Raw genomic sequence first — 13,070 nt, forward strand, 5'->3', positions numbered from 1 at the left:
CCCTGAGGTTGCGTTACTGTTACCGCAGGATGAGGACTCGTCTGTGGACAAGAGATCGTTGTTGACTTCTTTTCGACGTGTTTCTTAAATAAATACGAATTGAGGAACTTTTTAAGAAACAACCTTTATACCTATGGAGAAATGGGATGTTGTATCTAAATTCTGTACAATTTGAGAAATAATACTCTTCTTCGTTCTTCTAGAATTGCATCTTATTGCAGTGGCGAGAGATTTAAAAGTACCAAAATGCACAAAATACGTGTAATAACGTGCAGAAATAATATAAAACGCCCGAAGTGGTATAGTTGTTGTAATATTTACCAAGCGAAACAAATTTCTGCTTAGGTTCCAGCTTTTGTATGATTGTGTCAAGGATTCAAGTTTGTACAAATATCTGTCGATAATGTAGTTAAGTAGATGCCCGGTGTATTCTCTAATTAATGAAATTTTCGTTCATTTCGTGAATATATCAGGAAAGGAATAGAAATTCTTTAAGATCCATTTCAATCATCGATTGAAACTGATAACGGTAGCTAATATTAAGAACATAGAAGTAAAATTTTCAACGAAATTTGCACGACTCGCCACTTACACTTATGGGTGTAATCTTTTTCCAAAAATTTCCTCAATTGCTTGGAAGAATAGAGAGGTCTTACCAAATGGTCTAGTTGAGGTGGTGATGTGTGGGAATAGATGGAACCGTGTGGAGCAACGGGACCCAAATGAAGACCTAATTGGCTCTCCGCGTGATTCCTCAACACGTTTATGGCATCGTCCAGTCGTTCCTCCATCCGCGTACCCTGTACCAACAGAATATCCGAAATTCGACTCGATTACACGGCTGTTTGACATTTATTTCAAATCACCAAAGATGCCAGTGTCAATGATACAAGGCTAATCGCTCGATCGTTAAATGCAACGTATCATCAAGGTGTATCTTTGACGCTGGTACAGTGGATCAAACATACTTCCAAGATGATGGAAAGCGTGTGTATGAAATGAGACAGGGTTCTGTTTAAAAGTCGATGTGATGGAAACTGATGAGAGTGACGGAAATTCGACATGCCATTAATTCTCACAGTGCAAATTTCCTCTCTTCTTATTAATAAGAAATTGTTCAAACAATGTGAGAATTAACGTGACTCGTGATTAATATGCAAGTAAGAAAGAAGTACGCGATGTCTCGCCGGGAACGTCACATTCGTTTGATCGAACGTCGATATTCGCGGTGTGTCGTTCGAGCGTCGTAAATTCCGTACCGTGTGTCGAAGTTCATGCACAAAAGTGGTGTGTTACGAATGAGTTGGTGAGAGAGGATCAGAAACAAGAACAAACAAGAAGGGGGAGAAAAAAAAACTAAAAATCGGCAGTCCTCACCTCGGCATGGTCGCGAAGAAAGCCGATGGCATCGTCTAGCCTCTGCTGTTCAGGCGCCGGCTTCACACACAACACCAACGCAACAACAAAACCAAAAAAAAAAAAGAGAACAACCAAGTCAACACAGCGTTCACAACAAACAAAAGGGATAAATGAAGGTCAAAAAGAAAAAAAGTAATACGTAAAAATGAAATATGCCAGATGATCGACTTGAATATAACTGAACAGGGGGGAGGATAATAAAGTGGTCTGCAACGTGGACAAAACACGCGAGATGAATTGTCGGTGCGTCGAGTGCATGCTACTTTGTGCGAATATTCAAAAGTGCGCAACGGAGGGCAGAATCTAACAACGAAAGGAAAAAAGAAAAAAGAAAAATAACTGTGACTTTCTTAATTCGCTCGTTGTCTTTGTTCTAATGCTCTCGATTGAAGCATTCCGATCCTCCCCCGAGCAGAAATAAAGTCAGTGCGTGTAACAACGGGTGTACTCTCAACGAGTCACCATAGTGCAGACGATAAAATATCGTAAGAGAAGTGAACGAGCACGAGAGGTTTCTGTTACGAACGTCCTTGACCTGTTTCTAAAGCGCGTCGAAACGGTGATGAAGCGTGTCTGCGTTCAGAGATGCACCCGTCACTTTCCAACGAGATCCACCGTTGAAATCTAGTTCACCAATAAACTCGGGACCGAGCGTGTGTTTCTCCAACAAACAATCAAATTCGTCTCGTTGGAAGTGTCGGGTGAAATAATAGTAGATAAGTATATTCGAAAGAAACAAATTGAAAAAAAAAAAAGGAAAAAAAAAAGGAAACTGTTAACAGCGAAGCTTTGATGCATACCATGTGAATGGTTCCACGGTTGGGATCCGCCGTGAAATGTGGAGAAACTGGTGCAGCACCTGGTACCCAACCTGGCGCTGAACCAGTCAAGGGTGGTGGCGAACTGACTGGTGTGGATGGGTTGCTGCTATAACTCGATACTGATTGGTTCGTGGGGTTAATCTGCTTGAAAACAATAGAAAAATCAGGTTAGACAGATTTTTCTATTACGACAGGTACTGCGCAAAGTTGCAAAGAAGGCGAGAGAGCCCTCTTCGATCTCGCATGCATTTTCGTTTATAGCCTATTTCTTTTCTCTCTCTCTCTCTCTCTCTCTCTCTCTCTCTCTCTCTCTCTCTCTCTTTACGATTTAGAAACGATCACATTTACTAATTGCGTCGCCCGAAGAATGACGCGAACGAAGTACTGTTAGTTTTCTTTTCAGTTCTGCATAGTACCGAGATAGAAATGCCGAGGTTGTCCCCCGTAGCAGGTTGTCGGTTCGTCGTGGGTGCAGAGTTGGGGGCGGAGGGTGCGGTAGTCGGTGCACCAGGACTATGACTATATTGCAACGATGCCGGGGATGGTGCACCGGTTCCACTATTTGCCGCAACTGCGCCGCTACCCCGGAATGTCGACATTGGTGGCAGCGAGGCCGCACTGGTCACCGCCGAGCCCAGAATTGGCGCCGCCGGTTCTCCGTTCGGTGACATGGCCGAGTATGCCTGCAATTATTAACAAATTCAATTATATAGGTTACAGGAAGCAGGTAAACGTCGCTTGAACGTGGAAAATTTGTCAGACGGACCGCCATCGTAACAAACCGTTCCAAATAATCGTCGCAGACGACAGGGACAAAGACATCGCCGCGAAAACGGTACGAGACGTGGAATGGTTGTTAGCTGACTGACGACTCGTTCGACCTTTCGAATCCAAGTCTGGTACATAATGGAGCGGGCCAGAACGGCTTTGATATCGGATACGCTTAGTGGCGCGTAGCCCTCGCTCGCACCTACCGAAGCTCGCTCGTAAAACGTCTAATTTTAAGTCATCGTCTCCGGCTCAACAACGAAGCGTATTTATCAACAAATTAGAGGGAGTTTGCACGCGACCCTCCCTCAATTTCACGACCGAGAAACGCCGTTAATTGTTCGCCGCACGAAGGAAAGAACGAGGCGATAACTAACGGCGAGTAACGCTCTCTCGTGTTTCTCCCGTGCTTCTCGACGTCCACCAGCGGGCCATCGAGAACTGGGAAACCAAAGGGTTCCTTCGTTGCTGCGGGGGACAGATTCTTGGAAACGGGGATCGTTAAACCGGGATCGTAAATGTTTAACCTTTCGGCCGGGGATGTCTCGACTCGCGTGGACGCATCGGGTGCGTCTTTGTAAAACGTTCGTGCATAAACTACGCATTCCCTCTTTTCGACGACCCGGTTTAGGATGCTTCTTTCGTGCCTGTCGGCGAATTCTACCGAACTATCTCGCAGCCGTTTTAGCGATCAAAAGTAGCTAAAGATGGCACGCGATAATCTTAGAAGCTCTCATCTCCATTCGAATTCGATTCGAGTCCGGGACCAATTAGAGACTCGTGGAGAGTCGATGCGTTGAACGGGTTCGAAGGAGGCAGAGGAACGTGGGAGGAGAATCCGGGGTGCCGCGAACAGGAGGATTTCGTGGTAACCATGAACGGCGTAAATCAAACGAAGGCTGCACTTGACTAGAAACACCGAGTAGCGGGAGAGTCGTTCTATATATAGAAGCCAGTGAGTCATTTGACGTTGCTCCGAGTACACGGAGCACTGTCAACAGTGTTTCTCAACCACTTTGGATCAGGCCAACGAATCGGCAGAGTATGAGGAGCGACGTGGTGATCGATGACTCCGAGATCGAACGAAAAGCAGAATAGAACGAAACAAAAGTTCGGCGTCCGCGTCGCTCTTCTAACATCTAGATCACCTTGGATGTAAAGGATTAAGGTCAACGTCGATAGGCTAGTCTTCACTCTGACGATGTCGAACGAGTCGAACATCTTCGAAGGAGAGGAATTGGAAAAATGGCTGCGAACCGGCTGAATTTATGGCGCTGCAGCGGAACGCCTAACCGGGAGATTGCAATTCTTCACCGGCAAGTTTTCCCTCGTTCCGCGACCTCCGCGATGAAAATATATCGGCGAACATTCCGGAAAGTTGCAGAGCCAAGAAATTCGTGACGTGGCGGCGTTATTAACAAGTACGAAGCAACAGCGAGGATTCTTTTTCTCGAGTAAACGAGGGAACAGCTTAGTTTTTTCGAGAGGCATCGATCTTCGAAAGGACGAAGATTAGGCTCGAAGATTTTAATCTTCTAACGACGAATCGGTCGTCGGTTGGTCGACCAACGACAGAATTTTTGGGGGAAGTTTCTCTCCTGTCTATCGTGAAGTTACCGGGATGTCAGGTCCGAAGAAACGAGCGTAGTCACGCGTGATTGATCGACGAACGAGAACGACGTGGGTACGAACGAGAGAAAGAAAAGCACGGAGAGAAGAAAGCAGTCGCTTACCATGGGGTCGTGGGGTAGGTGCATGGGATAGGCTGGTTGGGCCAGGTGAGGGGGTGCGTAGCCGCTGTACGGAGGCTGGACACCGCCGCCACCTCCCGTCCATGGGTCTCCTGGACCTGTTCCTGCAGCGTTCCCATCTAGAACACAAAGAAAACACTCGTTTACAATAAGCTACGGGCTAAAGTATTTTCTCGATTTATTCGTTTACGGGATTTAAATAATTCTTTGACATATAAAAAATAGCACGTATGAGAAAAAGCGCATCACACGTTAAGAAAGTTTCGTCCGATACGCGTGTCCACCACCTTTATAATAATATTTCTATCGTGAATAATGAACTATATATAGAGCCGCATTTTTTCCACGGAGTTTCATTCCAGCTCTATACGTGTCTTTTAATCTGATTAGACGAGCGACATTATTCGAGCACATGCGCGACATGCCCTGCACACTGAACGCCACGTGCTACTATTTGTTGCATTACCATGAGCGAGGTGGTAAAGCGTGCGGATGCAAACGATTCGCATGCTATTTCGCTCGGCCGGAAACCGAATCGCGAACATTACTCCTTAGTTGCGGAAAGTGTTTAAAACACGACAGCACTGTGACTGTGCAGTCAATGCAACCGTAAACCCGTGTACGGTAATTTTTTCTTACTCAAAAGTCAATATCATCGACTAATCGGTTTCCTGGTAATAATTTGCGCCAATCGCCACACCAGTACGAGTTACGCTTGTACGAGACCAGCAGGTAAGTACCCCGATCGTCCCTATGCTATTTTTAGGTAATTACATGCCCCAAAAGCCACTGGAAAATTGTCACGATGAAAATCACTTATACTTGAAATTCTGTTAAATCGAAAGTTCCATGAAATTGGATTTCCTGACTGGAAGAAAATGTTGTTCGATGAAGAGAAAAACTGAACGAGATTTTTTTATCAGACGATGGAACTTGTTGGTCGTCTTTGAACACCCGTTAGAAAGGGCAATAGGCGGCACGACGACACGGGCCATTATTTCAGTTGAAAACAACAGCAATAAGCTTCGGGAACGTATTTCTTGATACTTTTGCTTGATATAATTCCGTGGCCAGAGTTTCCACGACGAGGGAACTGAAACTAAGCCAAACTACTCGTCCGTTCCTACCAACTACTGGCATTCGATGTCTGATAAAACTTTTTCGTTCGCCCTTCTCCTCCCCCCATTTATAAGGTATTCCGCTCGCTTACCGGGTGTCACGAGCCGAGAACGTATTCGAGAAGCCGGCCAACGAGCCTCCTTACCCTCTGATCTTTAATAACAACTTTACTCGGAAACTTTACCGATCTTATTGATTTACCGCCTCGGTAATCCATCCGGGAAACTTCGGATGCGCTCGACGACCTTCCCAGCTTTCTCTCTCGGAGAGAACTGCCTCGAAAAATACCGCGGGTAACGGCGAAACGATTCTTCGAATTTCGCAAGACTTTGCGGAATTTATAGAACCCAGAACAAAGCTCTCGTATCGATCGGTGAATTACGCGCGGATGCTTGCCTTCGTTAATCTCGAGCTGGGTGACGTGTTTGTAAATTTTCTGACTTCGTTTCGAAAATATCAGGATCCTCGGTTAAATAGAGCGCAGTCAAGATCGCGAATGATAACGTTGACAGCGATTGAAAGAGAAAATGGAAGAGAGAGAGAGAGAGAGAGAGAGAGAGAGAGAGAGACATTAACTCTGTTACGGACCTTGAACTTTTTACTTATGCCTGAAGCTTTCAATTTAGTCGCGAAAAAAGATGTTTTACGTTTTAAGAAAACTGTAGGACGCAGAAGAAGAAGAAGAAGAACACGACAAGTCACATTTTTTTCCAACCGAGGAAACAACTTTGAAAACGAAAGAAAAAAAAAAAGAAAGGAAAAAAGATCATTAGCATAAAATTGGGACGAGAAGTCGCGCATTTCGTTGACGATTCTTTCTTATCTTTCTGAAAGTTACGAAATTTTCTAGAGGAGAAATACGAGAAGAGAGAAATACGATTCGGTCGAAAACCGAAAAAACGTGGCAGAATTAATCGCGTTGCACGACATCTCACCAGCGCGCGGCATCGTATAAAGTTGACTGGCGAAACGCGCCGTCGCGGCTTTTCCACGAGCGACTTTTTCCTCTCGTCCCGCGTAGCCGCGAATTTCAGCGCGGAACGAGTTGGACACGCCACTGTTCGAACAAATAAAGAGAAATTGTTATTGTTTTTACGCGCGACAGGCAGGGCGGCGAATTTTACGAGCCAGCGCTAAACAGTTGAATATTACTGCGATCGTAAAGTCCCTTTTATCGTTCGTTTGAATCGTTACGCGATTTCCAACTGATATAGATGCGTGCACGCTGGATCAACGCGTACGTGTACGCGAACGAGGGAGAACCGATAGGCTGGATCCAGGCCTCGGTCGATCGTTAGACAACGATCGATCGATCGATCGATCGATCCAACGGAACGGACTCGATGTTACTTTTAGTTGTGTCCGGTAACGAGCGGCCTAGATTTTCGACTCACGATCGATACCAATTTAAGAGAACACGGTAACGAGGATAGAACGACTTTTCCTTTTTGTCCGTAATACCTTTTCCCCGCTTGAATTTCAAGTTAACGTCGTGTCTGTATTTTTGCAACTCTTGCCACTCGACTACCGTTATATCACGTTATTCTTTGCTATCGTGAAGATTATGATATTTATTAAGGAAGGAATGAAAAGACTGGATAACTTACCGATATAATAGGGATCTGCGTAGAGGGCCGCAGCCTTGGGGGAGGTGTATCGTGGAGAGTCCTGACCGAATTCATCCGAGCCATACTGCAACGAAAACAACGACAGAGGTTATCAATTTTGAATAAGAAGCATAGAGGGATTATCGTGAAATATACTCGTCGAAATGTAATTCATCCTGTGACTCGCGTTATGTGCCGATTATAGCTTGACATATTCTTACGAATAATTAGTAGAAACTAAATTAGAAACTCGTAATAAGTAGGTTATTGTCGAAACTTTAACCATCAATCTTGGAAGAGAATTCTTCGGCGTTCCCAAGCTAGGGATAATTTTAAACATTAAATAGTTTAAACTACAACGATGCTTATAATTATTATCAATGATAACTTTCCCACTTTTCATCTAATATCGAGTAATTTAATTTACTGGAATTTCCTTTGTTTCATCGATCTTTGGAACGCAAGGAAATATACTGGATTCAAACGCGATAGCGTACACGTGACTTCGTTCGATGATATATCCTAAGGATTAATAAAGAAAAGAAAAGGGGTAAGGGTGGGTGTACAGGCTAGAAGAAGTATTCGCACATGCCCTTGTTTTTCAATGAAGCGTATTTTTATCAGCCTCGACATTGTACTTTCGTAGTATGAAATTTCTATAGTCATGTGGTAGTACGTACTGCTACTAGAGAATACGAAATTCAATATAGCTGATTAAATAATTAATTAGTACGTAAAAGGCTTATGGGTAGTCACTGTACTCGCACCTCAATTAATTGGTACGTGAATGCTACAACAGATACAATGGCGTGCAAATACATTTTGCTGCTAGTAAGATACGTCAGACCCGAAAATCATTCGCGTTCCATCCCTTACCATTCTGTAGCTGCCGTAGTCAGCAGGGTAGACAAACATATCGTCAGGGATGGTGGGAGCCTCTCGAAAGCAAGTCAAATCGCGCGATGGGACAACATAACGGCGGCGTAGCGGGGAACCGGCGATTTGCCAGCGAGGGCTCGCACAGGGGTGGAAAGTGGCGCAGAAGGAGAGATTCGCGGCAGCATACCCTCGTCCCAATTTCAGCGTGATATATGTTAAAATATTCCACGCCGCTTCCCTTATTCTCCCGGCGAAAGCTTCTCTCCTCTCCCGCCGCCGTTCCGCCGAAAACTTTTGTCCCTGCTTCTTCTCTCTCTCCTTCGCGCCCCTCCACTTCGCCACCACCTACTACTCCACCTGGTGCCACCGAAAGCGCGACAAAACGAGAGGGACAGACAAGTTTCGGTCTAACGCGAGGACTATGGCCGTTTAGGCCGAATTTAACGGCGGTTCCTGGGGGCCGCGAAAGAATCCTGGCAACTTCCGCCTTCTTGCAACTTGCGAAATTTCTCGCGAAATTTCCTCCAAAGGACTCGAGGAAACTCAGACGCACGCGCCCCTCGCCAAGGAAAAAGCGATTTACAATTAGTACTACACTCTCGTTTTAAGGTGTCTTCGGGTTTAATCACCACTTTCGTTTGAACGTCTGGCGCGTGTTTAACACGCTGTTGACGACACACTGGTGAAATAAATCTTATCGCCGTTTCCGCATATTCACGGAAACTATATAAATAATTATATTTGTAAGAAACGTCGCGATACGCGTTCTCAGTTTACGACTCGTTAATATAACTTAGTGGAAACGTTGGAAATCGACGAGAAGAGGCGGGAAAGAAAGAAAGAAACAAAGAGACAACTCGACACCGACCACGCGAAGGCCTACGCGAGACTGCGAGCGAGCTGACTACGCGTCAGCGCGCCGATTGACCGAGAGGGTAGTGGGGCCGATAGGAACCAATAGCGGAACACGCTTTGCTACCAAGAAGCTAAGATGCGTTTAGATCCGTCCTTTTGATAACGCGGGTTATCAAGAGTTCTCGCTTCGTTCGAAGGCGAATTTGCATAATTGCACTATATCAACCAATAAACGTCTAGGTTCGTTTGCTTCGGAACGATATTGAAGAGTCAAGGCAACAAATTGCAGAGATGACGAGGTAACTATTTTTTTCCTTAGGCTCGACGACGTGATAGTTTGAAAAGCGAAAAATGCGACGCGAAATCTATGGAGTTCTAAGAACAAAAGATCTTGGACAGCGAGCGTTCAGAACGCATCCATATCTCGCGAGGGAGGAACGGGGCATATAATTGTAGGCGATAAAAGCATCGGGTTTATCGTGACAGCAGTCGATAACGAGAGTACAAATACGAACACCCACTCTGGGTGGGGACATGAAAAAAAAGCTGCTACTAATCGCGCGATAAACGCGCGGCCTCTGGACCTATTAATTTAAATGAATTGCTTTGACACCGGTGGCTTTCGTGCATAGGCGTTGCACACTGGTTCTCTGTATTCTCTCTCTCTCTCCCTCCCTCTCTCCCTCTCTCTCGCAATTCCATTTCTTCCTCCGTTTTCGATCGTTACCGAGACACGTACATGGAAAGGATCTCTTGATGAGTATTTTAAACGTTAGATTCTCCGAGTCTAAGCAGAAAAGACCATGAGTCTACGCGAAGCTGTCGATCTACAGCACGTGTTTTATCGTTTACAGCGTCGCTAAAAACCAGTCAAATACTCCATCTTCAAATATAGATCGCCAAAAAATGACGCATAACCGAATTTAGCGAATTACCAGGTAAAATTACTTAGCTTGGCTCGAATAACGCCAACTTTACTCCGTCGTGTTGTGGTTCGATCGGAAAATCGACGAAGCAACGATAGAGGCGAAAAGTCGAAGTCGGACGGACCGCGGCGAGAGAGAAGACACCGCGTGGCCAATAATTCACGTTTTATTTCTCAGGTTCGCGGGGGTGGTTCGGTGGACACGCAATAATAAAAATGTCCGACGGCCGGCAAGCCGGATCAGAAATCTTAATATGTCCCGGTGGGTGTCCATAGTGGCGAGAGTCAGCGATTTCCAGCCAATATAAATGTCCTACATTGATTTAGTTCTCTTGTTCCCCGGCTTGCGGCCAGGATGGAAAAGGAGGGAAAACGAACGGAAACGTCTCTGTCAGGGAAATTAGCTTCCGAAGGTTTGAAATAGGACAGAAGGGTCGCTGGTACGGGGCAAGCTACGCGTGTTACGTGACGTCTTCGGAAAATTGAGCACGTGATGTTCGTCTCACGTTCTCATAGCGGCTATTTCGTCGTCTTAGAAATTATTCTCCAGCTTTCGAGACGAGATATCGCGTCTGTTACGTCATCGGCTGACACATCGTTGAAATTACGGGGAAATTTTGTGAGAGAAATTTTTGAAAATTCCCTGAACGTAATAGTCCTTCTCGCGAAACGTTTCGCGAAACCTAACTACGGTAGCTTACGGAAATATTCCAACACTTGTAGAAACATTTTATGGATGTGTCGTGTGCGTTATAAAGAAACATTCTGAAATTTTATTAGCGCTGTAACGAGGCACGAGTATCATGATCATGTTGGTAAAGCTTGTAAAAGATATCTGAAAATGTACATAGGAGCCACAAGCTACGCATTTACGGCAAATATAGGTATATTTCGTAAAAATCACGAAAGTATTTAAACAATCGATTGATCTCAATGCGATAAATATTCGAACATTTTCGTAAAATATACCGTGTATACAATCGTAAGGCCAGGCCAAAAGGAATTCCAAGAAATTTCATCCTATACGATGAGAAATACATTTAAAACGATAATTTATTAACATCGTCTTGTAGCGTTGGACGTCTTCGATCGACTACACGTGGGCGGAAATGAATTTAAAAGCGGAAGGAGAGGACTGTGCGTAGCGAAGAGTCGCCTCTAGTATAATGGATCGTCGATTACTCCCTTATTAATTGCCGCACTGACAACGAGACTATTTCCTATCGAGAGGCAAATACACGAAAGCAGGTGTCCCCCAACGTCCCGTGAGAATTTTTCTACCAGCAGCATTCTAACATATTTTTATTAGTTCGGTTCTACCTGCATGCGATTGAAACGATAAAACGATTCCTGCGATCGATGTATGAGCTGCGTAAACGGCGTTTATCGCCGTTTTCTTTATCCTTTCTTTTAATTTTTCGTATCTTCGGGGAGGTTGTCCCTCTAAATTGTCTACCGGCGGCATAGAAGCAACAAGTTTGCGTCTTCTACTTGGTTAATTGCAGTCAATAGATAACGCGCGCGATAACGTATCTGTTTATCGATTTAATTAAATTTTAATGGAGGACTCCTGGACACCTGGTACCGCAGATTCCCTTTTTCTCAGCTTTTTTTCTCCCACACGTAAACCCGTACACGCGAAGAAACAACGACGAGTCTTATCGACGAAAACGTTCATCCGTCTTTCCTCGGCATTAGCTGCTGGCAACCTAAAGAGATTAATGCCGGGCGATTTGTAAAAAAGCTGGATGCAACGGTCTTTAAATCTAATGACCGCCGTGTCACAGATGGATGTTGGATAATTTCTAACGAGCTTGCCCGTGCACGCACCCCTTTATGAAATTGTTTGCTTCTACGCGAATTGCTCGTGTCACGCAGAGTATATTACCGCCGACAAAGAAAGGCGGATCTCTTCCTCTTTAAAACGACCAAATCCTTCGAAAGCGAAACGGATAACGGACAACGGACAACGAAATCCAAAACGAAAATCGATCAAGACACGTTCTCCCTTTTGCTATATTTCCGTCGACCGTGGTAAAAAAGGATGAAAGTTTTACATGACGTTGCGACGTTGGGCGAAAGAATGTGGGAACGATAGAACGTCGTGGTAATTCTCGTATTTTCTTTTTCTGAATTTACGTTTCTTCGATTCGTGTAGAACGAGGTCCCGATGGGTTCCCATGGCGGAGGGAACGGCCAGCCATAAAGGAAATACCCGTAGATGGAATAGGCATGTTCTGACACGGGACGACTTCCGGTTGTGCCATTTCGAACATCCGCGACGAATAGAAATTGAGACAGCCTTCTTTTCCTTCCCTTTTTTCTTCTCCTTCGTCTTCGTGTTTCTCCTTCGTGTTTCGACGTTTCGCATAATTTTAATTGCGGGCACGATGGGAAGACGAGAGAATGGGATTCGAGTCCGAGTATCGAACTTTACACTCCTTAACGAAGGCGATTCGGTATCTGGACTGGCTGCGTTCTGCGGCTCCGATTTCGCAGAATCGCTTTTATCGTATCGTAGAAAGAAATTGCGGCAAGAAGAGGCGGAAACGGAGGGAGCCTCGGTTTTGCAAAACACGAGATACAATGCCATCTAATATTTGAGATTTCATTAGTAGACGTTATTCCATCCGACATCTGATCGGTTGTTGTGCTGACGCCGACATAAACTTAACTTTAACTCTGACGAATATCGACTATCTATCTGTAGAATGTTTAACAATTAATTCTAATATCTTCCTCCTCGCAGTTTTGTATTTTCACTCGCCAACATCCTGCGTGTTTATATTTTTCATACGATGCACTTTGATTGCGAAATGCGACGTGTACAATATACGCGTACTGTTATTACGTTTAATATTTCAAATAGAAACACATCGAATCATGGATTCGCACGTTGCGGTAAAAACGTCGAGACTCTCTCATT

The 13,070-nt window shown here is 44.8% G+C and overlaps 1 protein-coding gene across 17 annotated transcripts in view; it reads right to left on the reverse strand.

The window, feature by feature from the left end:
- LOC122574924 (transcription factor 12) overlaps positions 1–13,070 on the reverse strand; it is a 111,146-nt gene that overhangs the window by 5,847 nt on the left and 92,229 nt on the right. For 11 of the 17 annotated variants that reach the window (XM_043743150.1, XM_043743158.1, XM_043743157.1 and 8 more), the window contains 7 exons: positions 7,486–7,570; positions 4,742–4,878; positions 2,657–2,923; positions 2,220–2,384; positions 1,378–1,437; positions 657–809; positions 1–41 (listed from right to left, as the gene is read on the reverse strand). The exon at positions 1–41 is cut by the window's left edge and continues 77 nt beyond it. In XM_043743150.1, the coding sequence (XP_043599085.1) occupies positions 1–41; positions 657–809; positions 1,378–1,437; positions 2,220–2,384; positions 2,657–2,923; positions 4,742–4,878; positions 7,486–7,570 (908 nt within the window). The remainder of the gene's footprint in view (positions 42–656; positions 810–1,377; positions 1,438–2,219; positions 2,385–2,656; positions 2,924–4,741; positions 4,879–7,485; positions 7,571–13,070) is intronic. The other 6 variants (XM_043743151.1, XM_043743154.1, XM_043743161.1 and 3 more) reach the window with 6 other exon arrangements.

This window comes from Bombus pyrosoma, linkage group LG14 (genome assembly GCF_014825855.1).
Source record: "Bombus pyrosoma isolate SC7728 linkage group LG14, ASM1482585v1, whole genome shotgun sequence".
Classification (NCBI taxonomy): domain Eukaryota; kingdom Metazoa; phylum Arthropoda; class Insecta; order Hymenoptera; family Apidae; genus Bombus; species Bombus pyrosoma.